The following is a 21,101-nucleotide window of genomic DNA, read 5'->3' as shown; positions in this document are numbered from 1 at the left end:
ACGACACTCGTTATAGTGAAGCATGATGTGGATGATTTGGGGGAGGAGAGAGAAAGGGGCTTTGACTATTCATGCTGACTGCTGACTTAACTATTTGCTAAGCTGATAAACATTTGAACAGTAATGGTGGCGAAGATCATTTGAACAGGGTGCCTGGTGAGATGAGTTTAGGTAGAGACTGGGAAACCATCACTCAAAGACTGCAGGCAGTTTTCACTCAAGTGCTTGAATTCAACTTGGTTTTGGAAGCATCCCTGGACTTGGACTTCTAGTAATGCCAACGCAAAAGGCAAAAACCCCTTCTCCTGCTTGGGGTACAATGGGAATTATATCTGAACTTGGGGTGGTGAGCCAGCCCCAGCCACATGGAGGTGGGTTGCAGATACTTGGGTTTGCAGCTCAAGGGAAGTATTTTTCACGTTGTGACCTTGACCCAGGGGAAGAAATGCATCACATGTCATAATGTCATATGCACACACATACTTCAAAGAGAAGTTTCACAAAACTGTCTACCCATACTTCCTTAAACACACTCTAATGGTTTCTTTTTTGTGTGTGAAATGCTGGTTGGAACCCAGGAAATTGCTATTATGACCCACTAATGGGTCTAGCTTTAGCTTAAGAAGCTGTGAGGGCGCCCACAGGGAGAGTCTGGCCCCACCTCTGAGAAGAGCCCTTTCCCCTCTGGACGTCCCTCACATCTCTGAAGCCTCTAGAGAGTTCTGTCAGAAACGGCAGCCTGGCTTTGGCTGGGCCATGGGGAGATCAGGAGGGGCTGCCCACACTGGAGGGCAAATGAGCAGGTTGTCGGAGAGCCATGTGAGGGAGGGCTAAGGGAGAGGCTGGCAGGAGAGGGAGGGAGCACATGGTGTGTCCTCAGTCATGTCTGACTCTTCGAGACCCCATGGCTCCTCTGTCCATGGGATTCTCCAGGCAAGAATACTGGAGTGGGCTGCCATTTCCCTCTCCAGGGGAACTTCCCAGCCCAGGGATCGAACCCACATCTGCATCTCCTGCAGAGGCAGGCGGATTCTTTACCACTGCACCAGCTGATAGGCCCTGAGGGAGAGAGGAAGGCCTGGTGACAATTCCTAAGCCTTTCTGCCAGGATGATGTCAACTTCCAAAATCCCCAGTCATAACTGGAGCAGCAGCTGGAATCCTCTCTGGGTTTAAAGAAATCAGGCCTGAATTCACTCAACAAACATTGACTTATTTTATGGCAGGCAGAGCAGTGGCTGTGGGGTGCAGAGATGCCTAAAGGCAAGGTCCCTGTCCTCCTGGAGCTTATGGTCTTAGAGGGGGACACAAGCAGTAAGTAAATGAGTGACAGGGCCTCTAAGGGAATGAGAAGGGGTAATGGGATAGAAAGTAGGTGGGGTGGAGGCTGCTTTAGTGAGCCGTAGTAAGAACAGGCCCCCCTTTTTTTCTAGAAAAAAGGAACTGGCATTTGAGTTGAAACTGAGGAACAGATGCAAAAATGAGTGCTTCCGAAACGGCATTTTGAGGGCAAAATACAGATTCCCAGGCTCCATCCAAGTCTTAAGGGAATGACAATATTAGGCACAGTGCCCAGGAATTTGCATTTTTCTTCCAAATGATGCCCAGGCTCACTAAAACTGGAGACCTGCTGCCCTGGGGCGTTTACTTTGAGAGAAGATCACACCTGGTGAAGTTTAGGGTCCCTTTCAGCTTCTGATTCCCAGAGCCTGTGGTTCAGGGAAGGGACTTCTCACTGGTGTGTGAGGGCCAGGCCATGGAGAGGGGCAGGGCGGCTTCCGGTCAGACTGCAGGATGGTAATGCCTGAGATGCAGAAAACACAGCGTGCACAGCCCCCCCCACACACATGCACTCGAAACTCGCCCAGGACCCCGAGGCGCTCTCTGGCTGCCCCAGGGTCCAAACCTGATCTCAGAGGTGTCCTCTCCGCTCTCACCACCTCCAATTTGATCTTGCGTGTTGTGAGGATGACAGATTTAGCAGCTTAGATTAGGTCCCCTCTATTGCCTTGGGAACATTTCAAACAGTTGGCGCCCGCCCTCTCTCCAGGCGTATTTTAAGATCCCAGGCCTCGGTGGCCTGTCTCCCGCCCCCACCCCACCCCTCCCTGTCCTGGCCGCCGACTCCGGGGAGTGCGGGCTTTATACCGGCCGCAGCTGCTGCAGTAGGAACACGCACCTCGTTCCAGCCGAGGCGGAAGCCGAGGGTCTGACAAGTCTAGCCTCCCCCAGCTTGCTCTTTATCCTGCCCGCCCGCACTTCCTGTGTTGTAGGTTCCCCACCCCACCACCCCAAACCCCGCCCCGGGGGCCTCAGTTTCCCCGTCTATTCCATAGGAGGAACCCGCGGGATTTCTTTGGGAGGCGGAAAGAGCAGGGGTTGCCTCCACAGAAGCCGCTCTCGGCGCGTCCCTCCCGCGCGGCGGTCGCCTGGAGGGCCGCCGCAGGGCAGGGCGGCCGGCGGGCCGGCGCTGTCACTGTCAGGGGGGGAGGCGGCAAGGTCGCGGTCCGAGGTCCCCGCCTGGCCTCCGGCGGCGCTGCCGCAGCCTCGCCAGCAGCCGGGCCCCGCGCGTTGAGCCGTGCACCCGGCGGCCGGGGCCCAAGCTGGGGGCCGGGCGGCGGGCGGGCGGGGGCGGCTCCATGCGCCCACGTGCGGCCGCGCGATCGCCGGCCAGGTGAGCCGGGGCCATGGGGCAGGCGGGCTGCAAGGGGCTCTACCAGTCGCTCTTCGACTACAAGACCGAGAAGTACGTCATCGCCAAGAACAAGAAGGTGGGCCTGCTCTACCGGCTGCTGCAGGTCTCCATCCTGACCTACCTGGTGGTGTGAGTTCTCTGGGGGTTTTGGGGAGAGGGCAGGGTCAGCCGGGGGCGGCAGCGGTGGCCTCTGGAGCTTGGGAATTGGTGGTGTGGGCGCCTGGGGTGCCCTGTGACTGGGGTCTGGGACTCTGCTTCTGGAGGGGGCCCTTCTTGTACCCGTGGGTGTAAGGGTAGGGGCTAAGGAAGGGGAGGCCTTGACTCCCCCACCAGCTCAGGAGGTGATGAGATGCGCCAGGGGTTCCTGGGTCCTTTCATTTCTCAGGCTTTCCGTGGTCAGCTCCTTCCTCAGGGCTGGGGCCCCAGCGTTAGGGCTTTGGGCAGGGGGTGAGGAGGCAGGGCGCTGGGCTTCAGCTGTCCCTGCCGCCTCCCTGGGCCTGGTCTGGAGTGGCCCCGCACCGGGTAGGTTATTTATAATCACTGAGCTCAGTGCCAGGCTTGGGGCTGGGGCAACTCATGAGCCTGGCGTGTCCCTGAACTCCCTGCTGGTCAGCTCGCCCCAGCCGGGGCCGGGGGTCCTGCTGGGACCCCTCGATCCTCTCTGGCACCCGCCTCTCCCACCCTGCAGGAGCCGGCACCATCAGCTGAGAGGGCAGCTCCTGGGGGTCAGCCAGGGGTTCAGAGCCCTCACGCCCAAGCAGGGAGGGGACGGGTGGAGAGATGTGCCTCTGTTACTCCCTCAGTAACTGCTGTGGAGTCCCTCCTCCTTCCTGCCCCTTTGGGAGGGCGGCCCTGACCTCACCTTGCTCGCACCGGAGGGCTTCATCCCTGAGGCATCTGGCTGTCTCCACGTGAAGGCTTTCTCTTGGTGCTGCTGCTCAGCCAGGGGTCCCTTTCACACCTGGCTTCTCACAGGCTCCTCCCCAGAAATCCCACAGTGTAATTATATGCTCATTCAGGGGATCGTTTGTTTGGCGTCTGTGCTGACTCGCTGCCATTCTGGGAATGCCCTGAGGGCCAGGCCTGCCCGCCCTCGCTGAACTGCTTAGGGAACCAGATGTGAAGTGAACGAGTGGATGTTGTTGCTGAATGTCTGTGTCCAGGCCGGGCCCAGTGTGTCCCCACTAAAACAGCTGTTTGGCTCACGGGTCTCAACCCTCTCAGAGGCCCTTGGAGATGGGCCATGCCAGCTCTGCTCCCGGAGACGAGGGTGGAAGGGTCCTGGTTGGTGCCTGCTGTACAGAGAACTCTTCTGGCACCCCTGAGGGGCAGGGCTTCCTGCGGGACCTCCAGAAGGCGGCTTCCCGTCCTCTGCTGGCCTCAGTGTTTCCAGCTTTACCGAAGGGGTTCACCTGCACAGTCTCTAACTAACAGTAACATCAGTAATAAGTTGATGTGTTCATTGAACTTCTCCTCTGTGCCTGGTACTCACTGTACTAAGCAATTTACATGTCCCATCTTATTAAAAAAATATATTTATATTTTGATTAATTTGAACTTACAGAAAAGCTTTAAGAGTACTACAGACGTCCTTAGTGCCTTTCGCCTTGATTCCCCCAAATGTTAACGTTGTGCTTCACTTGTGTTGTCCTTACCTGTTTCTCTCTCTGTGTGTGTATGTATGTGCAATTTTTTTCTGTTGAATAGGTTGCAGACATGATAATTTAGAAATTAACATCAAAATAATATTATCACCTAAGCAATAGACCTTTTGTAAATTGTCCCCTTAGTTACCTTTATAGGAAAAGAAAATCTGAAATCATGCCTTGTATTCAGTTGTCCTGTCTCCTTTGCTCTGAAATCACTCCCGAGTCTGTCTTTATATCTGTGACTCTGACATTTTTTAGAGTACAGGATCTTTTTAAAACCATTTTTAAATTGAGGTGAAATTCATGTAGCATGTAATTCATCACTTTAGCCTTTTTAAGTTATACAGTTCAGTGGTTTTTAGGACATTCACAGTGTTGTACAGCCAGCACCATTATCTAATTCTAGGATGTTTCCATCACCCTCAAAATAGATTGTGTCTATTTACAATCAGTTGCAGTTCTCCCCTACCCCCATCCCTTGGCAACTGCTTAATCTGCTTTTTGTCTCTGTAGATTTGCCCATTCTGGACTTTTCATATAAATCAAATCATTACAACATGTGGCCTTTTTTGTCTGGCTTCTTTCACTTAGCATCATTTTTCAAGGTTTATCCATGTTGGAGCCTGTGTCAGTGAACCGTTCCAAGGGCTGAATAATATCTCATTGTATGTAGACACCACATTTGCTTATGCATTCATCTGTTGGACATTTGGATTGTTTTTACTTTCTGCCTATTATGAATAATTCTGCCAAGAACATTCACTTGTCAGTTTTTGTGTGGACATACATTTTCCATTGTCTTACATACTCGGGAATGGAATTGCTGGGTCACATGGTGACCTTTTGAGCAACTATCCATCTGCTTTCCACAGCACCTATACAGTTGTACATTCCCACTGGCAAGCCCCAGTCTCTCTGCATCCTCACCAACACTTGTTATTTTCTATTTTTTGGACTACAGCCATCTTATTGGGTGAGAAGTACTATCTCATTGTGGTTTCTATTTGCATTTCCCTAATGACTAAAGATGTTAAGCATCTCTTCAGGAGCATATTGGCCATTTGTGTGTCTTTCTTGAAGAAATGTCTCCTCACATCCTTGGGTGCTAAGTTGCTTCAGTTGTGTCTGACTCTTTGAGACCCTATGCACCATAGCCTGCCAGGCTCCTCTGTCCATGGGATTCTCCAGGCAAGAATACTGGAGTGGGTTGCCATGCCCTCCTCCAGGGGATCTTCCCAGTTCACATCCTTAGCCCATATTTAAATTGGTTTATTTGTCTTTTTTACCATTGAGTTGTAAGACTTTGTATATTCTGGGTACTAGATCCTCATCAGATATGTGACTCACAAATATTTTCTCCCATTCTATGGGTTGTCTTTTCACTTTGTTGATAGTGTCCTTTGATGCACAAAAAAAGTTCTTAATTTTGACCAAGTCCATTATTTTTCTCTATTTTTTTTTCCATTTGTTGCTTGTATTTTTGGTGTCAGAGTATGGGATTTAAAAAAAATATTGTTTACTTACTTTTGGCTGCCCTGGGTCTTCACTGCTGCCACAGGCTACTCCCTGGTTGTGCTCGGGCCTCTTATTGCGGTGGCTTCTTCTGTTGTGGAGCTCAGGCTCTAGGCCATTGTGGTGCTTGGGCCTGATTGTCCCATGGCATGTGGGATCCTCCCGGACCAGGGACTGGACCAGCGTCTCCTGTATTGCAAGGCAGATTCTTAACCACTGGACCACCAGAGAAGCCTCAGAGTGTAGGATTTTGCGCTCTAGTTTTGTAGAGTCCCCTCAGTTTGGATCTGTCTGAGGTCTCCTCATGATTAGTTCTAGGTTGTACCCCATGCCCCTTAATTGGAGGGAGGTGCCGTTAGCCCTGTGTTGGCCCCCAGAGTTCACTGGCTTGCCCGAGGCCATGTGACAAGTGGGGGTGAGCGGGCTCCAGGGCCCTGGTCCCTGACAGCAGCAGCCTCTCCCTTCTGGGGCTGCTTGTCGCCTCCACTGTTTGCAGGGCTGGCTCTCAGGCAGCAGTGGGAGTTGTGACTCCTATCCAGGAGTGGGTGGGAAGGGTGGAGCGCCAAGCCTGCCTTCTCTGTGCCCTGGGGTCTGGGGAGACTTCCTGAGGGCAACACGAGGCTGATGCCCACCTGCTTGCCCCTCCCTGCAGTTGGGTGTTCCTGGTGAAGAAGTGTTACCAAGACACGGACACGTCCCTGCAGAGCAGCATCATCACCAAAGTCAAGGGTGTGACTTTCACCAACACCTCGGAGCTTGGGGAGCGGCTCTGGGATGTTGCTGACTACGTCATCCCACCCCAGGTCTGAGTCCCACCCAGCACAGGGGGACCCAGGCCAGCAGGGTCTGGCTCTGGGCAGGTCATATGGGAAGTTGCTTGGGGACTCAGGGGCCTCCACTCACTGTCTCCCTTGGCCTGTGATGGCTGCAAGGTTTGCAGACTCTGCCCAGGTCCTTCCCCCCGCACCAAACCCCTATACTCCTCGACTGTGCCTTACGGGGCTGCTCTGTTTGCAACAAACCCTGAGACTATTGAGACCAAGTGGGACCAAGAGACCTTCCATGTCCGTGGGAGTCGGAAGGTCTGACACCAAGAGCCCCACCTTTATGTTGGCCACTGCCCCCAGCAGCAGTTCCCTGGCCTGGTCACAGTTCCCGGGCCAGGGCTGGGCTGTCCTCACTGCTCCTTCTCTCTCCTCCTGGAGCTCAGCTTGGACCCTGGGGGCTGAGGTCAGCATGGTTTGGGGTTGTGGGCGTGAAAGAGACCCATCTAAGGACACCTGCTCAGGGACTCTGAGACCAGTGGGCACATGGGTGGGGTCCACTGATATTGTGGCCCCAGTGTTTTCAGTACCTGTGCAGAGTCCCTACCACCTGCCAGGCAGCTCCGGGAAGGAGGGACCCCAGATGGCAGGAAGGGGCTCCTCAACCCCGCTCTGGTTTCTCAGGGAGAGAACGTCTTCTTCGTAATCACCAACCTGGTCGTGACCCCCAACCAGCGGCAGGAAACCTGTGCTGAGGTGTGTTTTGGTGCTGAGAGCAGGGAGTGGGGATGGGAGAGGTGCAGGCAGTGCTTGGGGTCCACCTCTCTCCTGAAGCAGGGGTTTCTACCCCCTCCCAGGGGCCCCGGGGGAATGTGTGTACCAGTGTGCATGCCTGCACGGTTCAGGGGAGAAGCAGGTTCCCAAGGTGTGTGTGGCCCCAGGCAGGGGAGGAGCCCCTGTCCTCTCCTTGGGGTGGGACCTGGATCTGAGAAAGGGCACCCCCGCCCAGGTGCTCTCTCTCCTGGCAGAGTACAAGTGTTCCCGATGCCCTGTGCTATGAGGACAGCGACTGCCCTCCTGGGGAGCCTGTTGTGGCTGGAAATGGTGAGGCCTGGAGCGGCCAGGGCTGGGAGTTGGGGAGGGGCCGGAGCCGGGAGGTTCCTGGCACTATCCTTGTCCCCCTCCCCCTGCAGGAGTGAGGACCGGCCGCTGCCTGCGGGAGGGGAGCGCACAGAAGGGCACCTGTGAGATCTTCGCCTGGTGCCCGGTGGAGACAAGATCCAGGCCAACGTGAGTGGCTATAACCTTGGGACCCTGAGGAGTCACCCAGTCCTGGGCAGTGGGTCCCAGCCTGATGGTGGAGACAGGTTGACTCGGAGTCCTCATTCTGGGGGAGGAGCTGGGACACCCCACAAAGGCCCAACGACCAATCCAACATGATTGAATTAACTGTCCTTTGCAAAGGCTTCGGGGCACCCAGGGCCAGGCAGGCTTGAGCCTCAGCGTGAAGCGGGCAGGCCCCCCTGAACAAGCTGTCCTGCCTGTGTTTAGGAAGCCACTCCTGGGCGAAGCCAAAGACTTCACTGTTTACATAAAGAACTTCATTCGCTTCCCCAAGTTCAACTTCTCCAAGTACGTGGGCCCGTGTGCATGGAGTGCGTGACGCTGTGTGTCAGTGAGCCACTGGGCATTGAAGGGGCACCCTTCCCTCTGCTGTGGCAGCAGGACTCTTACTGGGGGGTGCTGGGGTGGAGGAAGTAATCAGGACTAGGGTAGGGCTAAGTCAAGGGCTCAGTTTGGGCTGGGTGAGGGGGCCGGTGACTCCTGGTTCAGGCCGTTTCTGGCTTGGGAACAGCAAGTCTCACCTTTATTCCCCTGGCTCTTCATGGCCTCCAACCAGGACCAATGTGCTGGACACCACAGACAGAACTTTCCTGAAGTCCTGTAAGTTTAGCCCCGAGAACCCCTACTGCCCCATCTTCCGACTGGGCTCTGTGGTCAGCTGGACGGGGAGCAACTTCCAGGAGATAGCGGTGCAGGTGGGTGGTATGCGCTCAGGGAGCCCTCCCCGGGGCCGAGGGCTGTGGGCTTGGACTCTGCAATGAGGAGGCGGGGTGGAGGAGGACCCACAGGAGGAGCCGGCCCTGCAGTAACCTGCCCAGGGACCTGCTCTCTCAGCACTGGCTGTGAGGCAGTCAGCCATGCTGCACTTGCTGAGGGGCACACTTGCACCTGCGTTTGGTTCTAAGTCCTCTGCTGTGAGCTGCCAGTGCCAAAGTAGCGGCTCGCTCCGGTCATTCCCTTCTCCCTGGGGCATGGAGCAGGAGACGTGGGCTATGGGTGATACATTTTTCTCAGCCACTCCAGAAATGTGAACCCTGGGCCGTCCACCATCCTCCTGGAAGGATGCTGCAGTGGAGCTGAGCCCTTACCCGAGCTCTCCATGAAGAGCTGGCCTGTGACTTCTGTCCACCTCCAGAAAGTTCTGTGCCTTGATTCATGTCTCTTTTGCATCAAGGGCGGTGTGATAGGAATTCAGATCGAATGGGACTGTGATCTTGATAAAGCGCCTTCTGAATGTTACCCTCGCTATTACTTTAACCGTCTGGACAACAGATTTTCAGGAAACTCTATCTCTTCCGGGTACAACTTCAGGTAACTGGCGCTAAGCCTGCCACCTTATGACCCTGCCCACATTTCCTGTCCTTCCCTGGGTACCAGCGCTATGACACCCCTTCCTGGGGCTGGGTGTCAGAGTGGGAGGTGCAGGGAGGCAGCCAGGGTGCCTCTGGGAAAGAAGGACCTGTCATGGCTCTGGACTTGCCCTGGCGCGGAGGGCTGGGTCAGGTCCGTCAGTGCCTGGTGGCCCCAGGTTGGTCCAGCAGTGGTGGGAAAGCCTTCACCCTTTGGGGACTGTCTGGCAAGAACTTCACAGATCTGAACGAACCTTTAATGTCACATAAGCAAGAGCGTCTCCAGCCTTTCCTGGGGTTGCTGAGAGCCAGGGTGCCGGGGTGGGTGGGTTTATAAATCTCCAAGGCAGCCGAGCCTGCACTGAAAACAGGAAAGGCCCAGGCAGGCTGAGCCGTGTCTCCCCCAGGTTTGCCAAGTACTACCGAGATGCAGCTGGGGTGGAGTTCCGCACACTGTTTAAAGCCTACGGGATCCGCTTCGATGTGATGGTGAATGGCAAGGTGTGTGGGTGAGGCTCCCCTTCCGGGAGGGGGGCCATGTGGGGGTGTCCGGGCTGGCTCTGGTGGAGCCCCTGGGAACCCCGCTGCGTCTCACCCTGTCTCCCTGCTTCAGGCTGGCAAGTTCAACATCATCCCCACGATCATCAACGTGGGCTCAGGGGTGGCACTCATGGGAGTGGTGAGTACCTCTCCCCTCCCCCTGACCCTCTGAGCACCGCAGGGGGAGGGGGCACTGCCCAGGGCAGAGAGCTGTCCCAGCGCTCCAGAAGAAATCAGAGCTGGGGAGGTCAGTGTGGGACGGGGCTGAGGGCTTCCTGGGACTTCACACCCCTCTGGTGGCCCCCACGTGTCAGTGCCTGCCTGGGATTCTCTTCCCAGAGCTAGAGGCTTCTGCCTGTGGCTCGGCAGCTGGGGGTTCTCCGGAATACTCCACAGCCTTGTCTCCACTTCCACTAAAACGAGGCAGATCCGGCGATATACAGGGCTTCTCAGCCCTGGCCCCATTTATATTTTGGGCCAGATAACTTTTTTTGTGGGGTGATTGTGTGCGTTGTAGAGTGTTTAACAGCATCCCCAGCCTCTCCCCATGAGGTGTCAAAAGCAAGTTCCACCAGTTGTGCTGGCCAAAAATGTCTGCAGGCATTGCCAGACTGCCCCGAGTTGTGAATCACAGGGACTAAAAAGATGAGAGGCAGGGAAAGTCGGGCTGTGGTCCTTCCTCGCGTCTGTTCTGAACTTCAGCTGGGCAGAGGGGCCACAGAAGGGGATGTAGCACTGGAGGGCAGGGAAAGGCTTATTCCTGACCTTTCACGCCCCTTTGTTTTTTTCTGGAAGTTTTTTAAAGACAAGGGAGTTATCGGTGAGTGGCTTGCATCTACCCCAGTGAGCCCCTTATTGAGATTTCTGGCAGCTTTGTCCCTGGTTCCTCTGCCAGGGAGGTCACAACAGCTCCCCTGGAGGCTTCCAGGAGGACCTGCTGCTGCTAAGTCACTTCAGTCGTGTCCGACTCTGTGCGACCCCATAGATAGCAGTCCACCAGGCTCCCCCGTCCCTGGGATTCTCCAGGCAAGAACACTGGAGTGGGTTGCCATTTCCTTCTCCAATGCATGAAAGTGAAAAGTGAAAGTGAAGTCGCTCAGTCGTGTCAACCCTCAGCAACCCCATGGACTTCAGCCTACCAGGGTCCTCCGTCCATGGGATTTTCCAGGCAAGGGTACTGGAGTGGGGTGCCATTGCCTTCTCCGCCAGGAGGACCTGGGACTGACTTTTTATTGAGACCAGAAACACCATGTCCTGTAACAGGACTCAACGAGGCCATGCTCCTGAGAGATGGGTCAGTGGATGAAAGTGGGCCCCAAATGACTCTGACTGCAGACAGTATTGTTGGGGAGCCCTGTATGTGTGCGTATGTAGAGAGGGGCCATGTTCAGGCCTCTTTCTTATGATGTGCATATATCAGAACATGGGCACCTGGGGACATACTGTGTGATGAAGGTAACAGGAAAAGTGGGGGTGGGAGGGTGCCCTCTATGGAACAATGGATTGATAACCCTTTTGACATCTGCAGGGGAAAAAAGAAAAGGTGTCCAGTGCCCAGGGTCAGAGAACCAGGCTCACCTGTGGGCCTGTCCCTCAGGTCTCTCCCACCCGCTCCTCCGGTGCTCTGGGGGGAGTTGCCCTCTGGTGGAGGAGACTGGTATTTGCACCACCCCGTCTGGTCTGAAGAGCTCATGTTCGGGTGTCAGTGGGTCTGCTGGGTTAGCTCAGGCCCTGTCCTCTTTCCTTGGCCCCTGCTGTGGTGCCCTTGTTCAGATACCCTCCAATCCATGACGTCCTGCCCGGGTTCCCAGGCATGACAAGTTGGTTCTTTGCTGAGCTTTTTTCCTTCTGTCTTAAACAAAATCCAATTCAGACTCAAGACTCGGCCCAGAGGACCTCCCAGGCTGAGTAAAGTCCCGTCTTCTCCCTGCTTCTCTTCCCATCGTGGGACAGGTCGCTCATCACTTATGAGCTTGTCTCCTGCACCTGAGGCGGCGGCGGGGGAGGGCCCCCAAGGTTGCCATTGCCTTAGCTCTCCCTGTACCCCAGGGCAGTGCCTGGCACCGGTGAGCGCTGAGCAAACAACGGCTGAAGACGTGATTCCAAGGGGTCAAGGCAGTGCGCAGGTGCTTGGCCTGATGGATCAGACGGACCACAGGCTAACTGGCTGCACCGTGGGCCAGCTTTGTGGCCTTGGACAAAGGAGCCTCTAAGCTCAGCACCCTCATCTATTGGTGTCAAGTAGCCTGGCGCACTGAGTCAGGGACCTCCACTCTTTTACAGGGGTCTTTCTTCTGTGACCTGGTACTCATCTACTTCATCAAAAAGAGCCACTTTTATCGAGACAAGAAATACGAGGAAGTGAGGTCAGTTATGCTTCCTCCCAGTGGCCCTAGGGGAGCCCACTAGGTTGGCGTTTCCCTCCATGGCTCAGAACCCTGACCCTGGTTTTCTGTTGATGTTTGTGGGGTAGAGGCAGGGATGAATGCTGGGAGCTGTCTTGAAAGGGCTGGGGAAGGTGGAATGTTCTGAGTACTGGCTCTACAGAACTGGATTCTGCTTCGGAGCAGCCAGCAGAAGGCCACCAAAGGCCACGGGAAGCAGACCTGGTTTCCAGGCCTGGCTCTGCCACTGTCTCCCAGGCTACTTGGGCCTCAGTTTCTCTGTGTGAGACAGGACTGTTGGTCTACATAGTGTCTTCCAGCACCTGTAATTTTAGGATTCTTGGGCGTGGTGGTCCTGGGGGTCTGGGGTTGAGGGAAGCTGGAGTGGTAAAGGAAGGAAAAATAAATGGAGTCCCCCTACCCCTCACTACAGAGGCCTATTTCCAGGCTCTCTTGGGCAGTGGGCTCAGTGGGGTTTGTGTGTGTGTATTCAGAAGGCGGACTACAGTGTGAGTGGGAAGTCCTGAGAGCTGGGGAGACAGGACGGGGCAAGGGGCTCTGGCCTAGGCCTTGGGGAAGGCTTTCTGGGAGTGGGATGGGAACGGGGAATTGCAGCTGGTGGGCTTGGGATAGGCACTGGGTGCTCCCTCAGTCTCGCCACACCCTGGGATGGGACAGGGGGCCAGCCTGCCTCCTCTACCTGGACTGACCCCCAGCCCTGGTCCTCAGGCTGAGCCCTGAGCCCTGACTGCACCTGCCACCCTGCAGAGCTGCTGGAGGAAGAGGGGTGCCCCCTGCAGGGCAAGTGGCACACCAGTCCCAGGGAGGGGGTCACACCCAGGGCCTCCAGGCCAGGGTTAACAGGTCATGTCCTGCCCAGGGACCTAGAGGTCCTCGCCCAAATGGCAGAATCCTCACAGCAGAGCGTGGCCCTGGACGCAGCGGGGCTGGCGGAGCAGCCAGAGGTGCAGGATGAAGGCAGCGCCCAGAAGGAGAACGGCTGTGTGTGTGGGCAGCTCCCCCAGCCTGCCAGGTGAGGGGCGGCCCAGCCAAGGGCCAGGAAGGCCTGTGGAGATGGCCCAGCAGCCACTGCGCTCCCGGCTCTGGGTGACCTGGCCACAAGGCAGGGTGCCGGGGGCCTCACGGAGCCCATCCAAGCTGGGCTCTGGGAGGAGGGGTGCTGGTGGTTGGCGCTTTAGCTCCTCCACGACCCATCACCCCCCAACCCCGGTGACCACAGACCTGTCTGCCGCTATGCTGCCCCAGCGCTACAGCAGCAACGCACTAACATGCACTCGGGCTTCCTCTGCTGGGCACTGCGCGGAGCCCTGGGAGCTCATTTCGGCACCTAATGAGATGGACACTAACAGTCCCTACTTTACTAACGAGGAAAGTGAGACAAGGAGAGGTCCAGTAACTTGCTTCAGTCACACGGCTAGTAAACGGCAGAGTTGGGACTTGAACCTGGGCAGTGTGCTCCTAGAACCCAGTCCTTCTCCATCAGGTTATTTGACCTTACCGAGCCCTTCCTTCCTCCACTCTTGTCAGAGCTGCCTCCCCTAAGCTCCTCTCTGATGTGGACATTCTGGAGCTGCCCGAGCCTCAGGATGGCGGTGGCTGTGTTGACAGGTGGCCTGCAGGCCACCCTTCCCTGGAACGCTGCCTCGGGCAGCCTGGCAAGGGAGGCAGCCCTGGGCCTTGCTTTGCTTCTGCCTCACTATGAGCCCCTGGGCAGGCGCCTGGCCCTTTCTGGGCTTGATTACCCTTTGATCCAGGGGTGTTGGACACAGGGGCCCCTCTGGCTCAGTGAGCAGGGTTCCTTGACTCTCCTGTCAACTGTCAGAGGGGTTCACTGACCCGGGCTGGATGCCATCTGCCTTGAGCGCTCATTCTCTGCTGACTCAGTGATGGGCAGCCTCCAGTGGGGAGTTGAGCATGGGCAGGGGGAGAGAGAGAAGTGAGCCAGGATGAGAGGGGAGGCAGGTAGGGAGAGGCGTGGGGAAAGAGAGGGAGAAGCTGGGGGACCTGCCGGGTAGGCCTGTGCCAGCAGCCCTCCCACATGCTCCCTGAGCTGAGTGCCACTTCCTGGGTGCTCGCCTGCACTCCCTCACATGCGAGAGGGGAGTGGTCTTGGCAAGCCTCACCTGTTGCTGCGGGTGTGGGGGGGCTCAGGAGGGCCCCCACCCCGAGGTGGTTGCTGCTCATTGCTGGTGCAGCTCCAGAGGCCTCAGCCCGAGCATCAGACTGTGCTCTCTGCCTGCACTCACCGCCTGCAGCACTGCCTGCCAGAAGCTTCTGCGGGCCGAGTCTGCCCCAAGGGAGACCAGCCCTGCCCCAGCCGTCCCGTGCACCTACCTGCCCACACAGGTCCGGCCACCAGGGGAACGGGAAGGTGAGCGTGGAGCAGCTGCAGAGCCTGCAGACCGCGGAGGCGTAGCCAGAGACGCTGGCCGAGAGCGGATCCAGAAGCAGAACTGTCCACACCTCCGAAGGGGGCAGAGTCCCGTCGTCGTCCACGTGGGACCAGGCTTCCAGGGAGAGCACCTCTCCTGCACTTTGGGATCTTGCTACAAGCTTCTTGTTATGTGTGTGGGGAGGGGGGGCCTCCCAGTACACACAGTGGCTCATGCAGAAGAAGCCCTAGAGCACATTCAGTTACTCATTCATCCATGTGGTAAACAGTTTCTGATGCTGGCTGTGGGCTGAGCCCTGTCCAAAAGATGCTTGAATGGGACACTGACCTGGCCCTCAGAGAGGGGAACACTCATCTAATTCCCTTTGGAGCTGACGGACACGACAGCTGGGCCCCAGACTCTGGCCTGACTCCAGCCGCTAGCTGAGACCTGTACCATTAGCTCTGAAATCCTCAGAGCAAATGATGGCTCCACAGAGAAAGGCCTTGGTCAACACCCAAGCGGACATTTGGCCTTGCCCCCAGGGGTGAAATTTAAAGGTGGCCAAGGAGGCAACCAGGAAAGGACTAAAGGACTGGACCTGTGAGGAGGCAGCCGGCCACGGGAGGCGGAGGAGGGCCTCGGGAAGCCTGGGGGACAGCGTCTCACCCCGATGGGAGATGTGCTTGCCTGTGTGGTTGGGCCCTTGCTGTTCTGTTGGGCTTGTTTTTCCCTGCTCGGCTTCCCTTCCTCTAAGGCCCCATCTGAAGGGATAATGAGATGATGGATGGTGCTCAGTGTCAAGTGGAAACGGTTGTAAGTAAGCTGGTCCTTGACCCCCTCCCGCGGTCGCTGTAAAGCACTGCTACTCAACGTGTGGTCAGTGGACTCGCAGCACTGGCATCACCTAGGGGCTTGCTAGAAATGCAGTCTCAGGCCCCTCCCTCATCCGCCCAAATCAGAACCTGCATTTCAACAGGATTCCCGGGTGATTCATGTGCAGGTGAAGGTGTGAGCAGCAGTGCTTGAGGGGATGCAAGGCCTGGCTCTGAAAAGGCCCGCTTTGGTGGGTAGTGTCAATTTCCGGGTCAACTGACACTGAAGTTACCTCAAGACCAAGCAGATTCCCTCCTTCCCTGCCCTGGGAAAGTGACATTATGCTCAATTCATTCAAATTATATTGAGTAGGTCATACTTAAATGATTCAAAACTTAAAGAGTTACAGAGGAACAGGAAGTGAAAAGCTTCTCTTCCACCCGTTCCCTGAGGCAACCTGTGCTACCAATTCCAAGCGGCTCACCAGTCTTGCTGAGAATCCACTGGGTTACTCATTCTTCCCTCAGGAAATGAACATTGCCACCTGCAGTCAGACCAAGTCCCTGCTGTTGGATGTGATGGAATACGCTGGGCTGGGGAGCCCCTGCGCAAGGGGAAGGGCCTAGAGCTCCATCACGGCCAAGGCCTGCGGTGCTGCCTGTCTCCCCGCGAGCCCGGGTGCTGTCTGAGCACTTGCCCTGCCTCCAGGGAGCATTCTCTCTGTGAGGACCCTGGCTCTCCTCTGCCCAGAGTGGGCAGTAAGCCCCCTTCTGCTGGGGCCTTTGAGGAGAGGGTCAGAGGGGTGTGGTCCCCAGAACAGGACCCCTTGGAGAGCAAGCAGCTCCTCCCCCTGGGCTGCCAGGCGACCTGTCAGTAAGCCCAAACTGCTCTGACAACAAAGTGAGAAACGCAGGTGACCTGCTGTGGGGTCTCCTTCCTCTCTAAGGCAAACCCTTGGATTTAATAACACAGCATGTTCCGTGTATGTCTGGAAGGGAGTTCAAAGGGCAGGGGTCCCAGCCGCTTAGAAGCTGGTCTGCTTTCCTTTAGCCTGGTTTTGGAATCGCTTGGCAGCAGCCACATAATTTGCAGACAGCTGTGCTACTTGTCTTATATTGGAATGGAAATGTCTTCCTAGTTATTCATCCAGCCAGTAAATACTATCGAGTGCCTCTCGTGTCGTGTGTTGGACCAAATGCTGATGGCAGTGGTGAGCGGCACAGAAACGGCCTCTGCTCCCAGGTACCCAGTGTCTAGGGGTCACACACCAGTCACAAACAGGACGGGATGCTTCGAGAGTCCTCAGTGAGGCGTGCCCAGGTTTCCATAAGGAAGTGACATGTGAGCTGAAATCTGAAAGGTTAGTAGCAGGCTAACCAGGTGAGGGGAAGCATCCAGGTCAGGGACCCACACATAGAAAAGACATGAGGAGGACTTAGCAAGGAATTGGATGAACAGTGTGCCCGGAGCAGCTTCTGTGACGCTTTCATCACGTGGGCATTAATTGCTTTTAAGGGTTGCCCCTTTAAACCTCCTGCCATAGAGGACTTGTTTCTCTAAGTCCAGCAAAACCTTCCTGGTGGCTTCCCCACTAGATGTCAGGAGCCCCATGCACAGATGGCCCTGTGACCCCCATCACAGCTTCTGGATAGTCACACATAGCCAGTTCCCTGGCTTTTGCACAGTCCTCCCCACTATCCGCATAATCTTGATTTTGAAGTTTGAAGAAGAGGAGCAGAAGTCTGAGCACTTTTCACACTTGGGAAAGCCCCTCTCCCTCGGCACAGGAAGATGACCACGCCAGCCTCTCAGATCTGTCCATGCTGACATCTCGGTATCACAGGAAATGTCTATGGTTATGTTCAAGCCTTGGCCTAAAAGCCATCTGCCTAATGTCTTCCTGACAATCAGACTTACTCCATGCCTTTGGAGTACCATGATGCTGGCCAACAGGAAAGTTTTAAATTAAGTGCTATTAGTGTGACATGATGGGGACCAGCCACTGAAAGAGCAGAGTGCCCTTACTCCTGATGCAGGGTCATCAGGACTGATTCATCATGGATGCCCTTCTGCTCCCCGCTCAACCCCATCAGTTCCTCTGTCAATGGCTAGCTGGCCCCCGGGGGGACCAGTCATAAATGGGGAATGTGACTTCCTCCAGGTGTCTCTGAGTTCCCTGGGAAGTCCTTACCTCACCCCACGTGGAGAGGCATCTTGGATGTCTGGTCTACTTGGTTCCAACCTGCTCCTCTCCTCCCCAAGTGGTACAACTTTCCTCAGAGCGTATTCTCCAGGGGAGCCAAGAATGCTCTCTACAAAAGACACCTTTCTTCCAGTTCTTCCCCCTTAGGCCCGTTCACAGAATTAAAGCAGGGAGGATGGCAAGCATTTTCTGGGTCTTGCCTAATGCATGCATTCTCTGACATTTTAATTTGGCTATAAGACAATAAAAAGGTGTTAACTTTAAATGTGCTCTTTTTTTTATCTTTTGTATTTTCACGGACATCCCATGTTTTAGAGGAAAATGTAAAGACATGACCAAGAGGCAGACACAAGGAACAGTGAGCAACGTATTACCTTCCTTCCTGTCTTTGCAGAGAAATTCAGATTAAAGTAAGGAAACTTCTTAAATGCGCTAACATTAAAGGACCAGGAGGGCACTGATAAAACTGGTACTTAGCATTTAAAATCAGGTTTTTAGCTTCTGCTCTAGTAAACTCCCTCAAAATGATACAGACATGCACTGCTGTATTTTATTTTTTTATAAAAGTGAGCATCTCAAACAATCTTCCTGCCCAGCAACAGAGGAACGGTTAAGTAAATCAGATCACTGATTTACTCACCAGTAGGACTCACTCTGCTTCCCTTTTACTCGGTGTCAGCACCAACCCCTCCCCACTGAGAGTTCAGAGGTGGTCCCTGGGAGACACGGGCAAAGCTATTGCCTTAGCCACTTCTTAGCTTCATGTGAAAGCATCTGGTACAGAACCCAAATGGGATTCAGGAGGCCTGGGCCTCCGCTGTTGGTCACAGGCCACCTATTATCTGTGAAAAGGGACTTGGCTTCAAGCTTTCAGATCCCCTTCTGATCAAAAACTGATTCTTTTTCTAAAACTTCCAATCTGATCACATCACTTCTAACTAAAACTTTCAAAGGCTCCCCCTTATATGTTAGTATAAAGGTCAAACTGTAATTGAGCAAAAGCCTATGTGGCCTTGCCAGGATAGACTGTTCTCTACCTGCCTCCTGTCTGTAGAAACTTCTGCCTCTGAGCCTTCCCTGAGTTCCAAAGAATTAATTTAATCAGAGAAGTGATAAAATGCAGAAAGAAATGAAACCAGTCAAGGAAGACAATAACAATAGTTAGGCCAATAATAACTAAGACCCTTCCCAGGGGTTATAGATAGTATTTTGAGCCTTGTTTTTTGAGCTGTTAAGCAGATACGGAAACCCTCACCAGGGGGAAGTTAACTGCATCCTGCCCATAAGCACATAGACCCCAGATGGGTTAGAACCACTTGGTTGATGGTGTTGACTCCCGGTCACTTCAAGAGCAACCAATCAGAAGAATGTCCTCAAGTTAATAACACACCCTGAAACCCTCTCCATCCGATTTCAAAAAAACCTCTCCCTGAAAGCTGGTGGGCAGTTCTGGGCCTTTTGAGCACTAGCTGCCTGGTCTCCTTGCTTCTTGCCTGTGATAAACAGTGTCAGCAGATTAGCTGTATCGTGCGCCCATGGGTGGGCAGACCCAAGTTTGGTTTGAAAGCAGAACTCCCCACTGTGGCCTACCTCATAGCCTCTTAACTGCAGACCAGGCCAAAGACCTTCCTTCCCAATCACCCTCACACATGCACTTTCTTGCATGTAACCCCCTTCTCCACAATTCTGAGTCTCAATTGTAACGTTATTTCTTCAAGGAAGCTACCCAATGCACCCCCCCCCCCCACAATAATCTGGACTAGGTTTGGGGCTCCTCTGTACTCTCTTCATAGTTCTTATCATAATCTATTTGTGACATTAGGTAGCAGTCCTGGTTGAGTACAGTGATAAGAGTATCTCCACCTATTGGGGACCGGTGACGATTCCCCCACAGGGAGGCAACAGGCACAGTGATAAAGAATCTGCCTGCCAATGCAGGAGTCGCAAGAGACCTGGGTTCGATCCCTGCATCGGGAAGATCTCCTGGAGAAGGAAACGGCAACCTGCTTCACTATTCTTGCCTGGGAAATTCCATGAATAGAGGAGCCTGGCGGACTACAGCCCATGGGGTTCCAAAGAGTGGTACGTGACTGAGGAACTCAGCACCCAGTAACTGAGTTACAAGTGTAAAATAACAAGTGTAGAAAAGTAACAAGTGTAGACGGTACAAGGTACAATGCCTGGCATATTTGTTGTTGCTAAGTCGATTCTTCTGCGACCCCATGGACTGTAGCTCGACCGGCTCCTCTGTCCCTGTAGGCAACACTTTAACTGTTACTAGTTCTCAGGATGTTAACGGTGAGCTCTCTCCTTGTTTAGGTCTTCGGGTCCTCTCTCTGGATGGCCCTATGCGTAAATGTAAGGAATCAAGACAGAAAGCTAAGGCCCCAATCCCAGGTCTCCCAGAGTCAGTACCAGGGATTCTGCACCCCCTGACAGCCAGGGGCTATACACTAAGGGAGGGGAAAAACACTCCACAAAGGGTCTCACGCTTCATTTAATCTGAAGAACTGTACAGGCTCTTCGTCTTCAGATATAAATTATTTATAACTTTACAGAACAAGCAGCGATTCCAACAATTTAAAAACTAGGTAAATCTACCCGGTGTTAATTTCTGGCAACAGTCCTCCCGATCTGGTTTTTTAAAAAAAGTCATCCCTGCCCCCGTTTCAGTAGACGTGCACCATGCCGTAGAGGAATGTCCAGAACAGGACGTAGGTGAAGAGGCCTCCGATGAGACCCCCTGTAAAGAGAGGTCTTCGCGACTTAAAATATTTGTTCCACCTCCTTCCCGCCTTGAGAATTAAAAGCAGGGAGAGCAAGATGGAGGCGAGCAGGTAGAAGATGAAGCCGTAGAGGCCAGTGAGGCCGAGGATGCCGGCCGTGGCCCCCGACAAAGCCGACACCGAGGTCCGGCAGTAATCCAGGACGGCGGCGTTGCCCCGCACAGCGGCCTCGCTGATGAACGGCGGCCCTTCCCGCTTGGCCACCACAGCGGCCATCGCACCCTCCCGGGCTCAGTCTGATTTCTCGTGGAGCAACGCGGGGCTGCGGAGAGAACCAAGTTACAAGTGGCGCCCGGAGCATGGCGCGTTTGGATTCACGCCGCCCCTCCCCCTGGGGCCGCCGAGACCCCGCACCCCTCGGTCTCGGACCTTCGAAAGATGCTGAGAAGGCTGAGAGCTCGGGGTGCTGGCGGTACATCTGCATTTCCCCCCCAGACTCGCTAAGTTACCTGGAACCCAGCCGCGGATGCGGTCACTCGACGTTCCCTCAGAAAGCCTCGGGTACGGATCCCCGCGACGCCATCTTGCGCTGGAGGATGCTGGGACGGCACAGGCTGCGCAGGCGCCTGGACCCGGTGCCAGCCTTGCGACGCATGCGCAGTGGTAGCCCCGCGTACGCTCCACCCGCTCCCTGATTTTCTGCGCACACGCCATGACTTCCGAAAGC

At 55.0% G+C, this 21,101-nt stretch overlaps 2 protein-coding genes across 5 annotated transcripts; one reads left to right on the top strand and one right to left on the bottom strand.

Annotated features, from left to right (window-relative positions):
* Positions 1-2,109: 2,109 nt before the first annotated feature.
* P2RX5 (purinergic receptor P2X 5) lies at positions 2,110-17,913 on the top strand. 4 transcript variants are annotated; one of them, XM_004013264.5, is made up of 13 exons: positions 2,110-2,823; positions 6,508-6,658; positions 7,304-7,375; positions 7,648-7,723; positions 7,813-7,909; positions 8,171-8,251; positions 8,520-8,658; positions 9,138-9,274; positions 9,720-9,813; positions 9,926-9,991; positions 12,136-12,218; positions 13,117-13,269; positions 14,604-17,913. In XM_004013264.5, exons 1-13 carry the CDS (start codon positions 2,687-2,689, stop codon positions 14,671-14,673), a joined length of 1,356 nt encoding a protein of 451 aa, XP_004013313.4. In that variant the 5' UTR covers positions 2,110-2,686; the 3' UTR covers positions 14,674-17,913. The 4 variants fall into 4 exon arrangements, with proteins under 4 accessions (XP_004013313.4, XP_042111471.1, XP_012040895.3 ...); XM_042255537.1 differs by having other exon boundaries at positions 8,084-8,251; XM_012185505.4 differs by lacking the exon at positions 13,117-13,269.
* A 2,214-nt stretch (positions 17,914-20,127) lies between these two features.
* Positions 20,128-20,975, bottom strand: EMC6 (ER membrane protein complex subunit 6). Its single transcript, XM_004012572.5, has 2 exons — positions 20,884-20,975; positions 20,128-20,696 (listed from the first exon to the last, which is right to left on the bottom strand). The coding sequence occupies exon 2, from the start codon at positions 20,648-20,650 to the stop codon at positions 20,318-20,320; it is 333 nt and encodes a 110-aa protein (XP_004012621.1). The 5' UTR covers positions 20,651-20,696; positions 20,884-20,975; the 3' UTR covers positions 20,128-20,317.
* Between the last annotated feature and the right edge of the window lie 126 nt (positions 20,976-21,101).

This window comes from Ovis aries, chromosome 11, assembly GCF_016772045.2.
Source record: "Ovis aries strain OAR_USU_Benz2616 breed Rambouillet chromosome 11, ARS-UI_Ramb_v3.0, whole genome shotgun sequence".
Lineage (NCBI taxonomy): Eukaryota > Metazoa > Chordata > Mammalia > Artiodactyla > Bovidae > Ovis > Ovis aries.
Note: the sequence above shows the minus strand (reverse complement) of the source record. Positions and strands in the feature narration are given on the sequence as shown.

Excerpts from the sequence above, each read along its gene's own strand:
- P2RX5 (XM_042255537.1), top strand. The coding sequence starts at position 2,687 with ATGGGGCAGGCGGGCTGCAAGGGGCTCTACCAGTCGCTCTTCGACTAC. Across the intron at positions 9,992-12,135 it reads GGGTGGCACTCATGGGAGTG|GGGTCTTTCTTCTGTGACCT; the intron begins GTGAGTACCTCT and ends ACTCTTTTACAG. Across the intron at positions 13,270-14,603 it reads CAGCTCCCCCAGCCTGCCAG|GTCCGGCCACCAGGGGAACG; the intron begins GTGAGGGGCGGC and ends CTGCCCACACAG.
- EMC6 (XM_004012572.5), bottom strand. The coding sequence starts at position 20,650 with ATGGCCGCTGTGGTGGCCAAGCGGGAAGGGCCGCCGTTCATCAGCGAG.